At 42.4% G+C, this 19,415-nt stretch overlaps 1 protein-coding gene across 2 annotated transcripts in view; it reads left to right on the top strand.

Annotated features, from left to right (window-relative positions):
- The first annotated feature begins 3,664 nt into the window (after positions 1 to 3,664).
- The window catches only part of PLXDC2 (plexin domain containing 2), a 527,178-nt gene continuing 511,427 nt past the window's right edge, over positions 3,665 to 19,415 (top strand). The window contains exons 1-2 of one of the 2 annotated variants that reach the window (XM_066384654.1): positions 3,665 to 4,098; positions 4,451 to 5,195. In XM_066384654.1, the coding sequence (XP_066240751.1) occupies positions 5,084 to 5,195 (112 nt within the window). In that variant the 5' untranslated portion in view covers positions 3,665 to 4,098; positions 4,451 to 5,083. Of the gene's footprint in view, positions 4,099 to 4,209; positions 5,196 to 19,415 lie in introns of those variants that run through there. The other variant, XM_066384653.1, reaches the window with a different exon arrangement.

Here is a 19,415-nt window from a genome sequence, read left to right as displayed (position 1 = left end):
TGTCTGTTTGTCCCTATGTCTCTCTCTCTCTCTCTGTCACACACACACGTACAAAAAAAGATTTAGAAAGAAGAAAGTATAAACATATGCCATTTTAATGCAATATTTTATTATGAATGAACCAAATATAATTGTATTGCTAATTTCAACTACATAGTAAATGTAGCAGTGATGTAAGAACAAAAGGCATTACTTATCTTGCATGTTAAATGTTCCCATAAAAAAAGTGATGTTAGTGGTTAGGTGAATTATTTAAAATGCTTGTTTGATTATAAATACTCTATTTATAAAGTTTTTACTTAAAACTATAAAAGAGCAAAGAGCTAAAATAGCCATCAATAATGTAATGAAATCCCAGTTGATTCTGAGAGCAGAAGTCAGACAAGATGAACACATAAGTCTTCTAATTGCATACCAGCAGTTAAAAAATTAGCCCTATCAAATGAGGAGGGAGAGTAAATACCATGGACCTAAAGGAAAAGGTCATAATATTAGTTTAAGATTGAATTAAAGCAGTCCAAGGATAGCAATTTCCTGTTGTCTGATAGCAACGGTAGAAATTTTTAACAAATCCTATTATAATAGACAAAGCTATTTCCTGAAATAATAACAGTAAATACTAAGCACTCCACAGCCTTTACTGCATCTCATTTTTTTCTCCAAGTAAGCATAATGAGTATCCCGTTAGCTAAGTTTCAATTTAGCAAAGGTCCTTGGAAATACAGCAGTGTGAAAATTGGAGGTGGGATGAAATAGGTAACTGTAATTTACTTTATAAAGATAATACTGCACTTGGAATGTTTAAAAGCCTCTCCAAAAGTTGGTATACATAAGGGTTGTATGCAGTTTTGAAATCTGTACAGACTTTAGCTCAGGTGCTAAGATCTGCCTAAAGTTCTACGCTGTTGAGAATGATTCTGAAATATGATATTAGGATCCTAAAAGAGAGAGTGTTCTGTGAATTCCACATCTTTGTCATGGACAAAGAACTCAAGTGGTACTTTTTTGTGATTCCTGATTTATTTGTTTGTTGAGAGGTTAGCTAAAATTAAACCAATGTGTTAAAAAAACAAAACAAAAACCAGCAATTCAGTTCTTATAACTATAGTGACATAGAAACAGACCTCAACTCATTATAACTCTTCTCACAAGTCAGATGGAAGATGAAACTTTTTCCACAAAGAAACCTTAATTTCTCTCCATGAAATTGAAAGAGATAATTCTGTGGTGAAATGTACATGGCAAATGCAAAAATCATTTTAGGCCATAAGGTATTACTTGGTATACCACAAGGTATAACATTACTTTTAGTTAGCCAAGATTATTTGAGTAATCAACTCCATTTCACTCTGAACATATTGTGTTAACTACATTTCAATTATTGGTTGCTAGCTGTAATGTAAAAAGAAAATATATATTTTCTTTACATTATATAAAAAAATATATATTTTACAAATAATTTTTGGTTTACACTTAAGGCAAAGTGTCAAAGCCTAAGTTTAGTATAATGCTATATTTCCTTTCTAAGTTCTGGGCACTAAATCATCATGCATGATTGATTTTTGCTTACCTTTATCTTCTCTCATATTTATTTTCTATGTGGTCAGCTCCTCAGAATAAGATTAAGATATGACTAAAATGAAAAACTTCGGCAGCAACCGTGAGATGGCAAAAACATTTAAAAAGCCTCTTCAGACTCCCTCTGAATGCCTCCTTGGTTCATTTTCAATTTGGGGCATTATATCATTATATTTCTCCTGAAGGAATATAGCTTCAATCAGGAGGGCAAAGCATTGCTGACAACAAACAAGAAAAAAAAATCACTGCTAATTTCAGACATCATAACAAAGGAAAAAAGAAAAGAAAAAGATACCAAAGGAAAGGTGGGGACTTGTTTCTTCTCATAGAAACAGGAAACATCCATTTTTCTTTTGTGAAAGTAGAAATACTCAAGGCTAAAAGAAGAGATGCTTTCTTGAGATGGCTCCTGCTGGCTTCCCAAAATTTTGTGTCTAATGGGAATTGGAGTTGTCGGGATTATCCTTTTGGGAACCTTTCCACACAGACTCATGACCTAGTGACCTCACTGGGGATGCAGACCAAAATAAATCAACATCAATTAAACAACAATCAGAGTTTGATAGGAAAACTAATTTTCCAACTTGATGTTAAAGAGACAGTGTCACAGGTACTTTTGTTTACATATATTGTTATATGAAAGTTAAAAATTCTTGGTTGAGGCCCTGGCCGGTTGGCTCAGTGGTAGAGCGTCGGCCTGGCGTGCAGAAGTCCCAGGTTCGATTCCCGGCCAGGGCACACAGGAGAGGCGCCCATCTGCTTCTCCACCCCTCCCCCTCTCCTTCCTCTCTGTTTCTCTCTTCCCCTCCCGCAGCGAGGCTCCATTGGAGCAAAGATGGCCCCGGCGGGCGCTGAGGATGGTTCTGTGGCCTCTGCCTCGGGCGCTAGAGTGGCTCTGGTCACAACATGGCGACGCCCAGGATGGGCAGAGCATCGCCCCCTGGTGGGCAGAGCATCGCCCCTGGTGGGCGTGCCGGGTGAATCCCGGTCGGGCGCATGCGGGAGTCTGTCTGACGGGAGTCTGTCTGACTGTCTCTCCCCGTTTCCAGCTTCAGAAAAATGCAAAAAAAAAAAAAAAAAAAAAATTCTTGGTTGAGCAGAAGTAAAAGCACCAGGTTTCCTACTTATATTTAGGAGGGAGAAATGAACCCGCTGGCAGAGCAAGGATCTTGGCATAACAAAGTGTGTATGCATGGCATGTCTCTATATACTTACATAGACTTCTGAAAAGTATATATAATATATTTATTATGAAATAAATAACAAATTGAGTATAGAATTGGGGAAAACAGTTCCCTTTTCCCTTCTCACCAGCTTAGTGACCATGAGACAGCCATTCTTTCAGCATCAAATTCGCAGAGTAGTTTGATTATCCTGATCCATTTCCAGTGGGTATTGTGACAAAATTAAAGTGTCTACTGATGGCACTGGTAAACTCCTCAGAGCATGGAACAGAGTGGACAACAATAGACTAACAGTACCTTTTGTACTTACAACACCTGAGGAAACTTTCCATTTGATCTGGGACTCCTTTCTCCTCTCCCCCCACTTTCTTAAGAGTCATGTACTTTGTGCCAGGCACAGACCTCAGTTCTTATCTGCAGTATTAACTCATTTAATCCAATACAACACCTATGAGGGCGTTACTACAATTCTCCCCATTTGATGGCTGGGGAACTGAAGCGCCACGAGATGACATTAAGGAAATTGCTCAAAGCATATAGCTATTAGTGGGGGAGTGGAATTCAGGCCAGTCTGGTAATAGGATCCGTACTTTTAACCAATATGCTTTGCTTTTTTCTTTGTATTTATCCTGTTAAAATGAGGTTAACTGCAAAATAAGATGTAAACTAATAGGACGGGTGGAAAGGGTTAACTCAAAGCACAGCCGCGAGCTGAAAAAAAACAACAAAAACAAAAATAAACTAGCCAGCGAATGCCTGTTAAAGCTCTAGCAGGATACTCAGTGGGCTTCCTGTTTCCTTAAACTCTCGCTTTCGCCCGGGCTGACACTTGACAAAGCAGCTGTGGCGGCTGGACCACGCTGCCGCGCGCCTACTTCCTCCCGCCTCGCGGGTCTGGGGTCCGAAGGGGCTTCGCGGGGTCAGTAACCGTACCCGTTCTAGTTTGCTTTCCTCACACTCCAACCACTGACTGCCACACACGCCCTCTCGGGAATGGCGAACTGTATTAACCCTTTAACGTCCAGGAAGAACTTGTTCGGCTGGCCGCAATCCCCCAGAGTCGTGCGTGAAGGCGATCCGGGGGCCAGAGGGATGCGGGCGCCGCTGGCTGGAGGGCAGGCTTGCTGCAAGGATGGCGCCTCGGAGGCGCAGAGGTGCCGCCCGACACTCCCCTCCCAGCTTCCCTTTCTTGCCGCCTCTCCCGGCGCTCCGAGCCGCCTGCTGCCGGGGCGCGCCGGGCTGGAGTTGCCCTCTCACTCCCCCTTGCTTTGGTCTCTCGGTTTAATCTCTCGGCGACTCCACTGCCAGCCCCGAGGAAAGTGCAGCCATTGGACAGGTCGGTGCTAGCTGCTGGTTTCGGGGAGGAAGGTGGGAGAAGGCTGGAGGAGCGAGGGGGAGGGAGGTGGGAGGAGGGAGGAGGGTGCAGCGGCCGTTCTGGCAAATTGCTGGCTGCCTTTCCTCCCCAAAGTGTGGAGCAGGAGCGCGGGGGAGCGCGGCGAACGCGGCGGCGGCGCCTCCTCCACCACCACCGCCAAACTCCGGGGTTCGGTTGGGCTTGGGGCCACCTCCTCCTTAGCCAGGAGGAACCGTTTCCAATACGTTTCAGCCTGATTTTTTCCTACCTGTTTCTTCTTCGTTTTCTTTCCTTTTTTTTTAAACACCCCCCCCCCCCCGGCTTTGAACCTCAGACTACTGCAGCCCGAGCCTTCCCAGGGCTCAGCTCTGTGGGCTGCCCATCCCTCCGGCTGCGAGGAAGGACGCGCGCCCGGCGTCGGCGAAGAAAAGAAGAAAAACTTGTCAGAGGGGTTTCGCCAGTCCACAGTAACCCCCTTGACGCAAACCCAAACCTCCGGCGGGGCCATCCCAAGACTGGGGAAAGTTCCTTGCGAGCGACTGCCCTCTTGGATTTGGAAGCATCCGCGCCGGCTGTGGAATTAGTTGTTTTGAACCCAGTGGAGCGCATCGCGGGGGGCTCGGAAGGCACCCCGGTGGCGCTGCCTGTGCGGAAGGAAGAGTTTGCGAGCCCTAGCTGCAAGTGGTCTTTCCTCCCCGCGGTTGCTGTTTTGTGTCTGGGGTAAGGGCTGCGAGTGTTGTGGCAAGTTGTGAAGAGAGACCCGGAGGTCCGGAAAGGACTGCGCTCCCCTGGTACTACCTTTCTCTTCTGGCTCTGGTGTGTGAAATCCCAGCGAAATTTACAAAGGCTTCCTGGCACCGCCAAGACCTGTCCGCTGCGTTAAGCCTGGTCGTCCCCATTCCCGCTGGGAGCCCCGCGCGCCAAGGGAAGGACTGGCGGGTAGGAGGAGGGAGGACTCGGCGGCGGCATGGCGAGGTTCCCGAGGGCCGACCTGGCCGCTGCAGGAGTTGTGTTACTTTGTCACTTTTTAATGGACCGTTTTCAGTTCTCTGAAGGGGAGCCTGGAAACCAAATCAATGGTAAGATGCACTTTCGCTTGTTGATTTTGTGCGCAGCCGAAGCCCTCTGGCAACCCCGTTCTCAACCGGCTTCCCCCCTCCCCCCCATCTATCTACCCTTGGGAAAGTTACTGCAGTTGCTTTTCGAGTAAACTTGGGCTTTCCAAACGGGAAGACTAGGGTTGATGGAGGGCACTGGGGGTTTTCTTTAATATTAGGGCTTGCTTCACCTGAGCTCCAGGGGGTGGTACTGACTCTAAGTCTCCCGGAGAGGGCTCTGATCAAAGAGCAAACCTCGTTCTGTGGATACCTTGCCTTGGAGCTGGCATCCCTGGGCTAGCTCATCTCCGGCTCCTCCTCCTTCCTTGCTGCCGGGATCAACTGAGCAAATGCGTGATGCGGGCTGTGGGTGGGGGACGTGGTGGCAGTAGGGGATTGCAGGGCTCCTGTCAGCTGGAGAAAATTACCAACGGCCTCACCTTTCTCCTCCAGGCAATCCCCATTTAGCCCCCTTTTGCTCTCTGGGGCTAGATGGGTGCTGTAAGTGGGGCGGGGCGGGACGCAGACGAGCGTAGGAGGTGGCCGAGGTGGGGCGAGCGCGCCTCTGAAGACCAGCCCCTGACCCTATTGTCCTCCGCCGGCCGGCTTCGCAGGCAGGCCTGAACGTGCCGGGGTTCCTCCGAGTGCCCTAACTTTACCCGTTCGTGCAGCCCGGCCTCCGCATCTGCCCTGGGGCAGCGCCTGTGTTCCGGCGGCTGCTCCAGCCAGGTGCGCGTCGGGCGGGAGCCGCGTCCCCGGGGGCAGCGCGGAGCCGCGAGGCCGCTCTTCGCCCGCCCCCGGCCGGCTGCTCCGGGAGCGGCGCTGATGAGGCCGAGGTCCTCCCGGGACCCTGCTCACTGCCAACCGATGCCTGCCCCCCATTTCTACCGCTCAGGAAGAAAGTGAAGAGACAGGCAGATACCTTAGCAGAGATCTCTGAACTCGGGGGGACTTCGAGAGGAGGTGAAATGAGGGGAAGAACATTAAAACAAACAAACAAAAAAACACCAGGGGGAAAACATTGCTGTTTAAGATAATAAAGTTTGGTGTTTCAATTTTGAGGGCGGAGGTCGGGGGGGGGGGGGGGCTTGGACGGAAGAATAGTAAGTGAACCCTCAGAAAGTACACAAGTCTCCGAAAATGTGAAACAGGAAATGGCACCTGAAGAAGGCTAGGGAGGGTACCTGGGGATTCCAGGTAACGGGAATCTTGAAGAGGTCCTTGAATAAAATTTTTCAAGCTGAAACCTGGCAGTCCAAAAACTGTGTCGGCCCAAGGTGTAAATTCTTAGAGGAAGCACAGATTCGTGATTGGAGGAAGGTGTGTGTGTATTGGGAGGACGGGGGCAACACGGTGGCAACACTTTGAAAATATAATAAAAATCAAATTTCCAGAATGTTGATTAATCTTTGTCACATGTATTTGATCTCAGTACAGGGACTTAGGTCGTTCTTGACTAGGTATTATTTAAATCAATACATCATACCTTCTGTTTATTGCTGTTAAATTCCATTGGTTAAAGAAAAAATAAGACGCTTCCAGGAAGCAACATTATTTTAAAATGTGCAAAGTACTTTTAGTGAACATATTCATGAGATAGATAAATGCCTTTTTAAGCATGTAAGCAATTTAATTCGTCTCACAGGAGGTCAGAGTGATGTTTGTGCCAAAATACATCCCAAGTTGTTTATTTGAAAACTTTGGCACTGGGAGTAAATAATGCATTTAGAGTAAAAAATAAAAGAAGGTCAGCAAGTCTTTATTTTTTCTAATTTTTTCATTAATAATATATAATGCTCCCAAAAATTAAGGGATATTTTATAGCTTCATATTCATTTTGAAATATCCCCTAATTTTTATGAGCAGTATATTACTGAGGAAAGAATATATACAATAAATTTACTATTCTAAGTTCTTAAATTGAGGATGAAATTTATTTCACTCTAAAATTGGTCAGATAATTACAAGCTTTTGCTTTGGGAAATATAAAATACTTAAATTGTTCAACATGAATGTGCAGGTATTTTAAACCAATTCATTATTTCTGGTGAAAAACTAGAAACCCACATACCTACCTGTATTTATAAGATTGAGTAAAAAAGGAATAGTTTTAAATTTCTTGACAAATTTATTTGCAGATTTACTACAAACTGAAGTACCTTTTATTCTAGATATCAGTCTACATATAATTTTATGAAATAATCCTGGATTTAAGTGATTAGCCCACAGAATATATAAAATAGAACAATAAAATGGAAGAAAAATACAGTTTCCTTTGTAAAACAGTCTAGCTAAAAGTTCAATACAATAAATTAAATAGTCCAACAGTCTTGAAATTTGGCATGTAGCAATCAGGATTTTTATTACAGACATTTTGGCATGGAGGGAAAATCTGATTGTGTTACAGGGATATTTTATTATGCATTAATTTAGCAATGCTGCAGTTGATTTTATTGCCACCAGAGGGCAGAGTAACTGCTATTTTCTTCTATTCCGGTTTCCCAAATCTCTGTTCAATATTTTGTTTTTTTCTGTGTGCAACATTTTTCAGTGTTTCTGCTTTGATAAATAAGTGGAAATTTACTGTAATGAGATTTCATTATAATTTTTATTTTCATTGAAATTAATTAAATATTCATTCAACCTATATGTAAAAAAAAAAACCCTATACTTTGAATACATTATAATCAGTGCAGTGGAAAAAACTAAATACCAGCTTTTGCATGATTGTTGGAGATTATTTAAAAATTATTGTGGAATTTTCAAAAATATAGCTTTAAAATACCTCTCGTTAAAAGTTCATTATTGTATAATTAATTTAATTTTAGGAATGACTGTACTTTATGCATATCTGGAAGGTATTTCCTCTTCCTAATTAGTATAGCTTAACACCAAAGTTTGGAGAAAAATAATCTTAGAATAATTCCAAATTTTATAAATCTCAAGTCATCTCTATATTATTATACATTAATATATATATACACATTATATATATTTTTATATATAATGTCAAAGGAGAAAGATGTATTAATGTCTTGAAAAATTCTAAAATTTAAGTGAGGAAAAGCACCTAAAATATACAGTTGGATTTTGATCTGATTGTTACTCTTAAATGTGACTTAATGCAACAAGGAAGTTCATTGTATAGAGAGAGGAAACTAATTCAGGTCCCAGGGGAATTTTACCTTCCCCAACTTTTAGTATTGTTGTAGTCTAAGAAAATTAGTTTATTTTTAGAAGATTATTTACATGTATTTTTTTGTTTATCCAGTTGGATATTTTTCTATCTTCTGCTTTCACTGGAATGACAAAACTTAGTTTGAAGTGTTACTCATTTGTGAAGTTCGTTATGAGAGTATATCTGTTGAGACATACTGTGACTAGTATAAATTTTGTTTGTATGTCTACCTAGAGCAAATGACATGGTTCAGATTTTTGGACAAATGACAACCATAACTTGTGACTGCATACAAAACTTTTAAAAATATGAAATGTGAGTGTCCTTTCCCTTAGAGAATAGGTACAAGTTGAAGCTGGAGGTTGGGCAAGTTTGGACTGCAACATCAGTGTTATCTAGAATATTTTGTCAGAGATTAAGTTTTAGTTCATGCATGTCTGCATAGAGATCTTGAATTATTACAATTATGACAGTTTATGCATTTGTGAAATCTGATCTTTAGAGATAGGTTCTTACCATGGAGAATATGTGTGAGTAAAGATAATAGAAGATACTCATTTGCTTGAGGTTTCTTCTCTGCATGAGTCATACATTTTTTCGTGCAGAGAGATGAATAATATGGATTTTTTAAAATTAGTTTTGTCAATCTTTTGCTTTCTAAAAGATATCTTCTATGGTAGACACAGTATGTTTATAAAGATGAATAAATAGATCAGCAACTGTGATCATGAGACCTAACGTCTTGAGCTGTTTCCTTTAAATACAGTGTCATCACCATGGCCTTCAGGACCATGTGTTCTCAAACTACTTTCCCCCATTTTTCTCCTCTATGTTGTTGTTTTTTTAACCTCTAACCAAATGTGGCTCCTTGATGCTCCCTGAACATATGCCATGTGTTACTGTCTCTTTGCCATTCCTCCTGCTCTTCCTTCTCTTACCCATCTCCATCCATCCATCTTCTACTTTTCCTTACAGGCAAGCAACACCATTCCCAAAAGAATGTGATATTTTAGAACCCACAGAGAACTCTATGGCTTGTTTAAGGTGCTTGTTTCACTCTGCTTGATATTGGAATATTTTTTCCTTTTTATTTCTGCATCTTTTTCATACGTTCTCTTAGACCACATCACATGCTCTTGAGGTCACAGTCTCCGTCATTTATTTCTGAATCTCCTGCAGCATCTACCCCACAGGCATACGGATAAACAGTTGTTGAACTGAGTGGAATTTTAGTTCTAGCTGGACTGTTGACTTGAATGTCACCTTGGGAGATGTTTTTCTACTTCTTACTCTATCACTTTTTCCATTAATAAGATGGAATTAATTATATACATGGCCTTCATAGAAAAAGTTTCAAATGCAAGAATTGGATCCAGAGGTCTGCCCAACTATTATACTGCACCTGGTAGATGATATTTATACTAAACTTTCTGGTAATATATAGAACTTTCAAAAATTTTATAATACTATCCTCTTCTACTTCTGATTTCTGACTGAGTTTTCATTCACTTTCTTAATCTAATACCTTAAAGTACTGTGTGTGGCCTGACCTGTGGTGGCGCAGTGGATAAAGCGTCGACCTGGAATTCTGAGGTTGCCAGTTCAAAACCCTGGTTTCCCTGGCCAAGGCACATATGGGAGTTGATGCTTCCTGCTCCTCTCCCCTTTCTTTCTCTTTCTCTCTCTCTCTCTCTCCTCTCTAAAATGAATTAAAAAAAAAGTACTGTGTGTGCATGTGTGTTTGTATATGAAAATGTATGTGTATTTATGCATAGATATGTATACATATAGTGGTGATGGTCTAGTTTCAGTGGAGATGAACACTATTAAACAATTTTAGTTCTTTGTGAAATTACTTTTGAACTGAACATGGCTTAGGCCTCATGCCATTAATCTATACTAAAGAAGGATTTAAAAACATAGTCTCATAAAACTTGTTAGGGTGGCTGTTATAGGGTGTGGTGGGAAATATTTTGCAGTGCATAGCACAGTGTCTGTTCCCCAGTAGCAGAGAGAGAGAGAGAGAGAGAGAGAGAGAGAGAGAGAGAGAGAGAGACTGTCTTAATAGAAATAACAGATATAGTTGTTTTTCTGAACTGGTTTGTTTGTATTTGTTTGTGTCTTCTGGGCATTAAGAATAGTGACCAGATGTATTATCATTTAAATAATGGTTTCTTGAAAACTCAGAGCACAGTGGCCCACCTCCTACAAGTGTCTGAACCTCCTAACTACGTACTGTAAGCGTGCTGGCCTGGGTACTTCATCTTTCCTTGTCACACTTATCTTTCTCCGGCGTTTCTCACTGAAAATCTTGTATTTATACAAAACAGGAGATGAGAAATAAATCAGATGTATTTTGGAATTTTAGGGATGAGAAATAAGTAAATAAAAGGTAATGGCTATAATACTTAGGGTGCTATATTACTAAATTGCTCTTTGGCTTTCTTTTAATCTGACGAATTCCAGTCCTTCGCCTTTAATCCGGGCACATTTTCTCAAAGCTCTAATTATCTCCTTACAGTGCTCGACTCTGAGAAGTCTTTCTTCTTCACTAAGGTTCGCACAGGATGTTTCCCCTCACTGTCCCCCAGACAATGATTCTGTTCAGCTGCAGAATGACAGACTAAGTAGGGATGCTTTTGTTAAGACAGTTTCTCCCACTATTTGTTGAGTCATAGACAGCTGGGCCAATTTAACAGAATCGTATCTGAGGAAAGAATAAAATATAATATATTCTATGTTGTGTTGCAGCCAGACTTTAAATCCATTTCTTATTTGTGCTTTTGTTTGTTTTTATTTTTCCCTCTTTAGTTAAAAAGGTGGTGAGATATGGATTGATGGTCCAGATTTGGGCATTTCGATAGAATTAGAAGTCTTGACAGGCACCTGTTTGGAATTAGTATAGCCTACTGTAAGGCCAGGAGCCGCCATCGTGGCCATTCACATGCAGGTTCCCATTGGATTCGGGCAGACGATAAAGAAATGGCAGAGTCAGAGGACGGGGGGCCATCCTATTTATTGGTGTCTCACCAAGACAGGCAAACCACAAAAGAAGACAAGGGAAAAGCAGAAAACCAGCTCTTCCCATGAAGGGCAAGGGATCAGGGAAGCCCCTGCAATTGTGATAGCAGGAACTGTGTGTCCAAGCTCCTGGTCTGTCCCACTTTATAGTGTAGAAAACCAAAATCCCTTAATCCAATATACAAACAAGGAAGTCTCCGATACAAAGTCACCCATCCAAGGCATAATTGGATTCCTCATGAGAGTGCACCACCCAGATAATACAATCATTCAAGGGTGTGGGGAAAAGCTTAGTCCCAAAACCAAACCCCAGGCTACAACGACCTGGCCTGCTTATAGCCTGTCCCCCACACCCAATACAAGTCACAAGCGAGCAAACATATATATCACATTTACAAACTTATTTGACCAACATTCCACCCCTTTTGCTCGCTTTACAATCTAAACCACAGGCATCTTCCATGATGGTCACTGTGCAAGGAGTAGGATACATTGCATAAACAGAAATAGTACCAACTACAGCAATAGGATTAACAGATCAAAAACTATGGGCGAAATGAGAGAGCTGTCAGTGGCACCAAGAGAGGCAAATCTTTTCCCTCTGGCAGAATACAGGCCAGAGTTTTGTCTGCAGACAGCACCGTAGCTGGCACCAGAGGCCGCCCTGAGCGGGCATACCAAACCTTATTGGCCAATACACCAGCATCTGCTGGTTCTATGTGTAGTAAAATAGGGGAACTCATTATTGGCCATAAAGAAATTACAAAGGTGCCCTTCAAAATGCTGTCCCCTTGAGCACTCAAGGGATAATACACTTCTACCTTAGGTGGCCAGGTGCTGGTTGCCCAAGGAGTTAACTGGAGGTCCACCTCTAACCCCTTTCCCCATGGTGCCAACAAGGCCACCCATCTCAGATGGGGGGCCTGTACAGTCCAGGGCCAAGTCCATTGAAGCCGTTGTCCTTTAAGAAGGGCTGTTGGAGCAGGCAAGAGCACGTTGCCCTGCTGTCCGAAACCTGGCTTGAGTAAAATGTCCTTGTTGCGTATCTGCAACTGAATAGGGGCAGCTGTCCGATGCAGGAGGGCCTCTACTGGAGCTGGGCTTTCCCGTCGAGGTCGCTCATTCAAAATCCGAAGTACTGTCCATAAGCGGCGTGTCCTACCAGTAAGAGAGCCGGTGCCCCCCTCCTGTCGCAGTCCCTGCTTTAAGAGTCCATTATAACGCTCAATGATACCAGCAGCCTGGGGGTGGTAGGGAACATGGTACTTCCAGTCCACCCCCAGCTTTTGAGCCCATTGCCTCACCGTTGAACCAGTGAAGTGGGTACCATTGTCACTTTCAAGGACCAGCGGTCGCCCGTATGCAGCACTCAGGCGGTCCAGAGCCTGTATGACTGCCCTCTGGTCAGGGTTACGAGCGGGGTAAGCAGCAAGCAGCCCGGTGGCAGTATCTACACAAGTGACTGCATACTGGTACCCTTCTGACTTTGGTAAGGGTCCAATGATGTCTATCTGCCATCGTGTCAGTGGGACATGACCCCTCTGGATCTGTCCAGGTGACACCAGTGGTCTCCGAGGGTGTTCCTTGGAACATACTGCACATTGCTCACAGGCTGCAAGTACCTCTGCATAGGACACAGGCAAGTTCCAAGCCTTAACCGTAGCCCACATAGTTTTCTGTCCTGCATGGAGCAGGCGCCGGTGGAGCCACTGTGCCACATCACCTGCAGGTGCAGTCTCCAACCATCGCACCCTTGCCAACGTATCTGCCTCATCATTCCCAGGATGGGCTAGAGGGGCATGCCCTGTGACATGATATACTGTCACCTGCTTCTGGTGTCCTATTTCCCATAAGTCCTACCACATGGCCTGACCCCATAATGGACAGTGCATTACCATCCACTGGTTAATGTGCCAAGTAGCAATCCAAAGGGTCAGTCCACGATAGACAGCCCAACTGTCAGTACAGATCACCAGAGGTGAAGGTTCATTATGGGCAACTAGCCAAACAGCTCTTAATTCTGCCCATTGGCTGCTTTGGCCTGTACCCGTGTCCATCCAAATAGTCTCAGTGGCCGGATGGAAGGCGATAGCCGTCCATTTGGCAGGTTGGCCCCTGCTGGAACCATCAGTATACCAGGCATCTTCGGGGATGGGCACCCGCCCCTCCTGGTAGGGACTGACCTCAGGTTCTGCCTCCTGAGCCCCAGTTGCACCTGACTCTAAAGTCGCATAGGTGACTGGACCCAAGACTTCCTGCAGTTCTGCCCTCAATGGGCTGGTGCTAAGAGCACAGCGTTGTTGCAGATAGGCACCCCACTTGGCCAGGGTAGACATTTGGGCCATACCACTACGTGGTTTAGTTGCCCAATCTCTCACCCATCCAGCTATAGGGTATGTTGTTTTGACTGTAACTGGTGTTGTGGTTGTAATACTCTCAGTTGCCAGGAGGGCAGCATACACAGCTGCCAGCTGCTTCTCTACTAATGAGTAACGAACTTCAGCACCTTTCCACAATTGGGACCAAAATCCAATAGGTTGCCGTAGGCGCTCTGTCCGCTGCCACAAGCCCCATCCAAACCCCTCCGAGGTTACATGAACATCCAGCTCACAGGGCCTGGCAGGATCAAACACATTCAAGGCCTGTGCCACCTTGACAGCTCTCTTAGCAGCTGCAAATGAACCTTGCGCCTGCTCAGTCCAATCCCAGCCTTTTCTGCCGTTCTATTTTCAATTCATACTGAAGCTTTTGACCTCGGGCAGTTTCCTCTTGAGTAAAAAACATGTAGCCCATGGCCCCTAAAAGGACAGCCATGGGGAGCCAGAGCGGCAACCAGTACTCTATCCCACCCATCAAGGGTGGTGGCTCCATACCAATCTCTGAATCCTGCCGGAAACTACGCCAGTTGTAAGGCCAGGAGCCGCCATCGTGGCCATTCACATGCAGGTTCCCATTGGATTCGGGCAGACGATAAAGAAATGGCGGAGTCAGAGGACGGGGGGCCATCCTATTTATTGGTGTCTCACCAAGACAGGCAAACCACAAAAGAAGACAAGGGAAAAGCAGAAAACCAGCTCTTCCCATGAAGGGCAAGGGATCAGGGAAGCCCCTGCAATTGTGATAGCAGGAACTGTGTGTCCAAGCTCCTGGTCTGTCCCACTTTATAGTGTAGAAAACCAAAATCCCTTAATCCAATATACAAACAAGGAAGTCTCCGATACAAAGTCACCCATCCAAGGCATAATTGGATTCCTCATGAGAGTGCACCACCCAGATAATACAATCATTCAAGGGTGTGGGGAAAAGCTTAGTCCCAAAACCAAACCCCAGGCTACAACGACCTGGCCTGCTTATAGCCTGTCCCCCACACCCAATACAAGTCACAAGCGAGCAAACATATATATCACATTTACAAACTTATTTGACCAACACCTACTAAAGATTGCAGATCTGAACATGGGGTCAGAAACTGTGTGACCCGCCTGGAGATCCAGACTTTTAATCCCTTTCTCCAGAGGCCGTCCACACAGATCTGAGCACTAGCAGCTCTTTCCCCTGCAAATTAAAATCAGCTGACTGCCCGCTTCTGCTTCAGGCCTACAGTGGACAGTGGCCTGCGATTTTATCAAGGTCAGGATGCAGAATGACTTCCATTTGACCTTTCTGGACTCATTAATTAGTTCCTCTCCCCTCCCCACCTATTATTTTTACTCATTGATTGGAAAATATTCCTAGAATTCATAATTGTCAAAGATCTCATCCTGTAGATAAGGTGCTTTAGCTCATTGAGGCTTTGGGAATATAAAGAGAATGTGAAGAATTTGCCCAGTAGATAAACTTCACGAGACTCAAATGTTTAAAGTGAATTTTCTACATATTCCTTGGAGTATTCATTGATTGAAAGAAGTCTAAATAAACCTGATGTTTTCTATAAGCATGATATTTGTAAGTAACCCTTGGTTTATTTAGATTAGGATAATGTATTCTTTGGTCTAATTGGAATATGGAATGTTCAACATACACTGATATTTTTTAGCTAGTAGTAGTATTCTCTGTGTATATGTATTTGTTGGTAGTGGGACCTTCCATCTTATTCTTTTTGAAACCATAATCTGACATCCAAGAAAGTACTTATTTTTTCTAAACACTAAAAGGGGACTTGTAAGATAAGCAGAATTTGCAATTTTAGACTATGAAATTCATGAATAATAATGATTTTTGAGATGTAAAATTGTCTTGAGGGTCCATTTAAGGTATAGTTCATGCTGAATCTATTATAAATATTTTCTTCTCTCCAAGATACAGACTTAGACTCTAGCTACCACTGACCCAATGAGACTGATTATTTAACTGGATTATAAATTTTTTATTTGTTTGGTCAAAAGAACCACTGATCTTACTGCAGGCGTTGTTGGGAGCAAGTCCAGTATTGTATCTTACTTTTCTCGGTGGCCCCCTCTCCTTCTGCTAACTATTTAAAGTCTATACACAAATCATATTAATTAAACCTGTATTCTAAGATAGTCATAAAAAGTGAGTGTGAGATGATTTTTAGTATACTGAATCATATTCTCAGTGCATATGGGTTCTTGTTATTTAAAGTAATCCGGTCCTGAACTTTTGATTAAAAAATAATGAAACTCTTAATTATTTTGCTAGCCCATACTTTTAACTTAACTAAGTATACTACATGCAAATAATTATTTCAAAAATTATATTATTTGATATTAGCTATTTTGATTCTATTTAGTATTTTTATAGGTCCTGGGAGTATACACCTTTGAATATTTTTTAGTAGCTTAGCCATTGAGTAGGCAATCAACTTGTTATTAATATTATGTTCCTAGTTGCTGATTTACATGATATTTTGGATCTATTTTTAGAATTTTAGTTACAGTTATTTACAATTTGCTCTTTTCCAAGAAACAAAACTGAATTAAAAGACATATCACTGTATTTTTGCTTTTGTTCTTTGGTTCTTATTTGGAGTGAAAATAAAAATGGTCATTTGAGTTTTTCTGACACAACAAAAGTTTAAAGAATATTCTAACACCTACCTGAAAACTCTGGATACCCTGTAGAGTTGACTTGTAAGGTTTAAAAAATGCCATTTTAGATTTTAGTTTGATTGAAACCATTCCTGCTATAATATAAAGATATCACTTGATGTTTTATTTCATATGCTTATTTAACATTATAGGATATTACATATTTTGCATAATGTATCTGTGTATCTGTTTTGACTCATAATTTAGAGTTTAAAATATGTATTTTTTTAATGTTTCTTTTAATCAAATTAAATGAATTTTATGAAAGCTTTTTACTTGACATGAAATATGTGTGGAAATATTTCTTGTGTCAGAATATTGTGGTAACATTTGTTAATATGGCAAGACTAACCAAATGCTGATGAGTATGTTACAAAACAATTTTGGTTGAGGCTAAATTGTGTAATAATTCACATCACTTGCTGTTTTGTACACATGTATTACATGGACTTGACTTGGTCCTCCTTTTCCACAACTGATTTATCCCACAGTTGATTTATCCAACCTTTCATCAGTGAAAAATGAGCACTGTTTTGCACAGTGGTTCTCTGCCTCTCCTCGCAGATGTTTCTTCATATACCAGAGTTACTCAGCTTCTATTTAGAGGTGAGATTCATAAGTTATTGGGCTTGTGAATACTGTAAAAGATGATTTCTGGCATAGGTCCTGCTAGATCTCCCAAGACTAAGTGTTTCAAAGATAAGGGTGGAGGGCAGAAGAGGTTAAAATCCTGATAATTATCCTTTTACAGATATCACAGTCTTGACTACTTTGCTTTACAGTGAGTCTTTATATCTGGTGCATCAAACCCATCCTCCATGATCTTTTTTCTTCTTCTTTTCCAAGTGAGAGGAGGGGAGATAGAGAGACAGCCTTCCACATGCACCCCAGCTGGGATCCACCCGGAAGTCCCAGTCTGGGGCCGATGCTCTGCCCTTTGAGGGCTGTGCCTGCAACAAGCTATTTTTTAGCACCTGAGGTGAAGGCTCCATAGAGCCATCCTTATCTCCCTGGCTGATATGTTCGAACCAGTGGAGCCATGGCTGTGGGAGGGGAAGAGAGAGAAAGAGGGTGTGTGTGAGAAAGAGAGAAAGGGAAGGAGAAGGGTGGAGACGCAAATGGTCACTTCTCCTGTGTGCCCTGACAGGGAATTGAACCTGGAATATTCACATGCTGGGCTGACACTCTACCACTGAGCCAACTGGCCAGGGCCCGTCCTCTATGTTCCTGATCTTCAGGAGTGTCCTGGCTATTCTAGAAGGCTCTTTACTTTTCCGTAGCTATTTTAGAAACTTTTCAGATTTCACAAAAATATTTTGGACTTTTGATTGAAGTCACATTAAATCTCAGGGTTATTTGGTAAAGATATTAATTTGTAGACAACTTGGAAACGATGTAAATCCTTTACTACAACAGAACAAGTACCACAGTGCTTCCTAACGAATTGTTAATAGTGGCTCTTTGGCAGTGACCCTTTTCAGTTGAACATGTTACTAGATTGGAGTCTAGTGATGTCTCCCTGATCACATCATGAAACTAACCATAGATCTGATTGTTTCTGAAGAAATACAGGGAGAAATCATTGGTTGATTAAAATGAGCAAGTCAACTAAGGGAAAGAATAGTAATTCCTAACTTCTTAGGAATTAACACAATTGAGGCATGATTCCCAGGCAAATCCTACATGGAAATGATGAACAGTTTTACAGTGTCCCCTGACCAGCATAGAAGTTCTAAGCAAGACTTTTAAGTTTGCTGCTTTATGAGACCTAGCCTGGGGAGAATGGCAAAATCCCCTGGATTTGGGATTCTTCTTAATGTTTGGCTAATTAATATCAAATCCATGGGATATTTGCCTTAAAGAGAATACACTGTAAGTTGCTACCATTTAAAGATGACAGATTTATGATTTTATTTAAACTCCAGGCATTTAAAAATTAGTGGTTTATAATTTGCTCAATTGAAAATCCTTACTTCACCTCCATCTCAGCATAGTGTGTGTCTGGCTATTGTCCTGAACTCATACATGCTGATCTGGATATTTTAAAATCAGGAGTATATGGCTGGGCAGTCTGCTTTATTTCTTTGTTATTTAGCCGTCATTATCTTTTTAACATCTGTTGTTCGTTTCAGATATTTTTAAAAACAAACATGATTCCAAATCATTCTGCAGATGATAGTTTCGTTGTCTGGACATTGCAAAACAGCTTTATGTGGGAAGCCAGGTTTATGCAATCTCTGCTTTGTCAAGCTGTTTTTAGAAGAGAGGTTTGTAAAATAGGCACAACCAATAAGAATATGATTTTGCTAAAAGCAAACACTCATGTTTGACTGAGACAGCTCTTCTCCACCCCCACTTCCCTGAGTCCGGCTCTGACAGGCTGTCATCCTTTTGAATCTAGTTTGCTTCAGTAGCTCCCACCTTTCTTCCAAAAGTGTCCTGCTGGAATCCACAGCCTGAAAATATTTCTAAAGTGCAAATCTGGCTGTTTGATTCTTTGCATCCGCGTCCCTGCCTTCCTACTGCTCCTGGTTGACCATGGCAGGTTCAAAGTCATCACTCCTCTTGGCCGCCTCTCCCAGGTTTCCCACACACTCCCTCCCCTCTGAACCGGCGCCTGCCCTCTGTCTCCTTGGAATTCCCTTTCCTCTTTTATTTTGGCTCTTTGTCGATCAGGTCAAAGCTTCAACCTGACTTTTGGCGTATCGAGTCATTCCTTACTATCTCTGCCAGCTCCAAGTCTGGGATGAGTGCCTCGTCAAAGTGCGCTTACACACCCTATCTTAACAACTTATCATCAGTAGTGTGATTGGTCATGTGTGCACTTGTAATTAGTCCTAATCTGCCCAAGGTTAGAGGCCACATGTGACTGATTGTCATTGCACCACTTGCTCCAAGTATAAGAAACCCTTTGAAAACTTGTTGAAGAAAGCAATCTTGTTAGTGTTTCTTATT

This window comes from Saccopteryx leptura, chromosome 5 (genome assembly GCF_036850995.1).
Source record: "Saccopteryx leptura isolate mSacLep1 chromosome 5, mSacLep1_pri_phased_curated, whole genome shotgun sequence".
Taxonomy (NCBI): Eukaryota; Metazoa; Chordata; class Mammalia; order Chiroptera; family Emballonuridae; genus Saccopteryx; species Saccopteryx leptura.
This window is presented reverse-complemented; position numbering and strand designations above follow the sequence as displayed.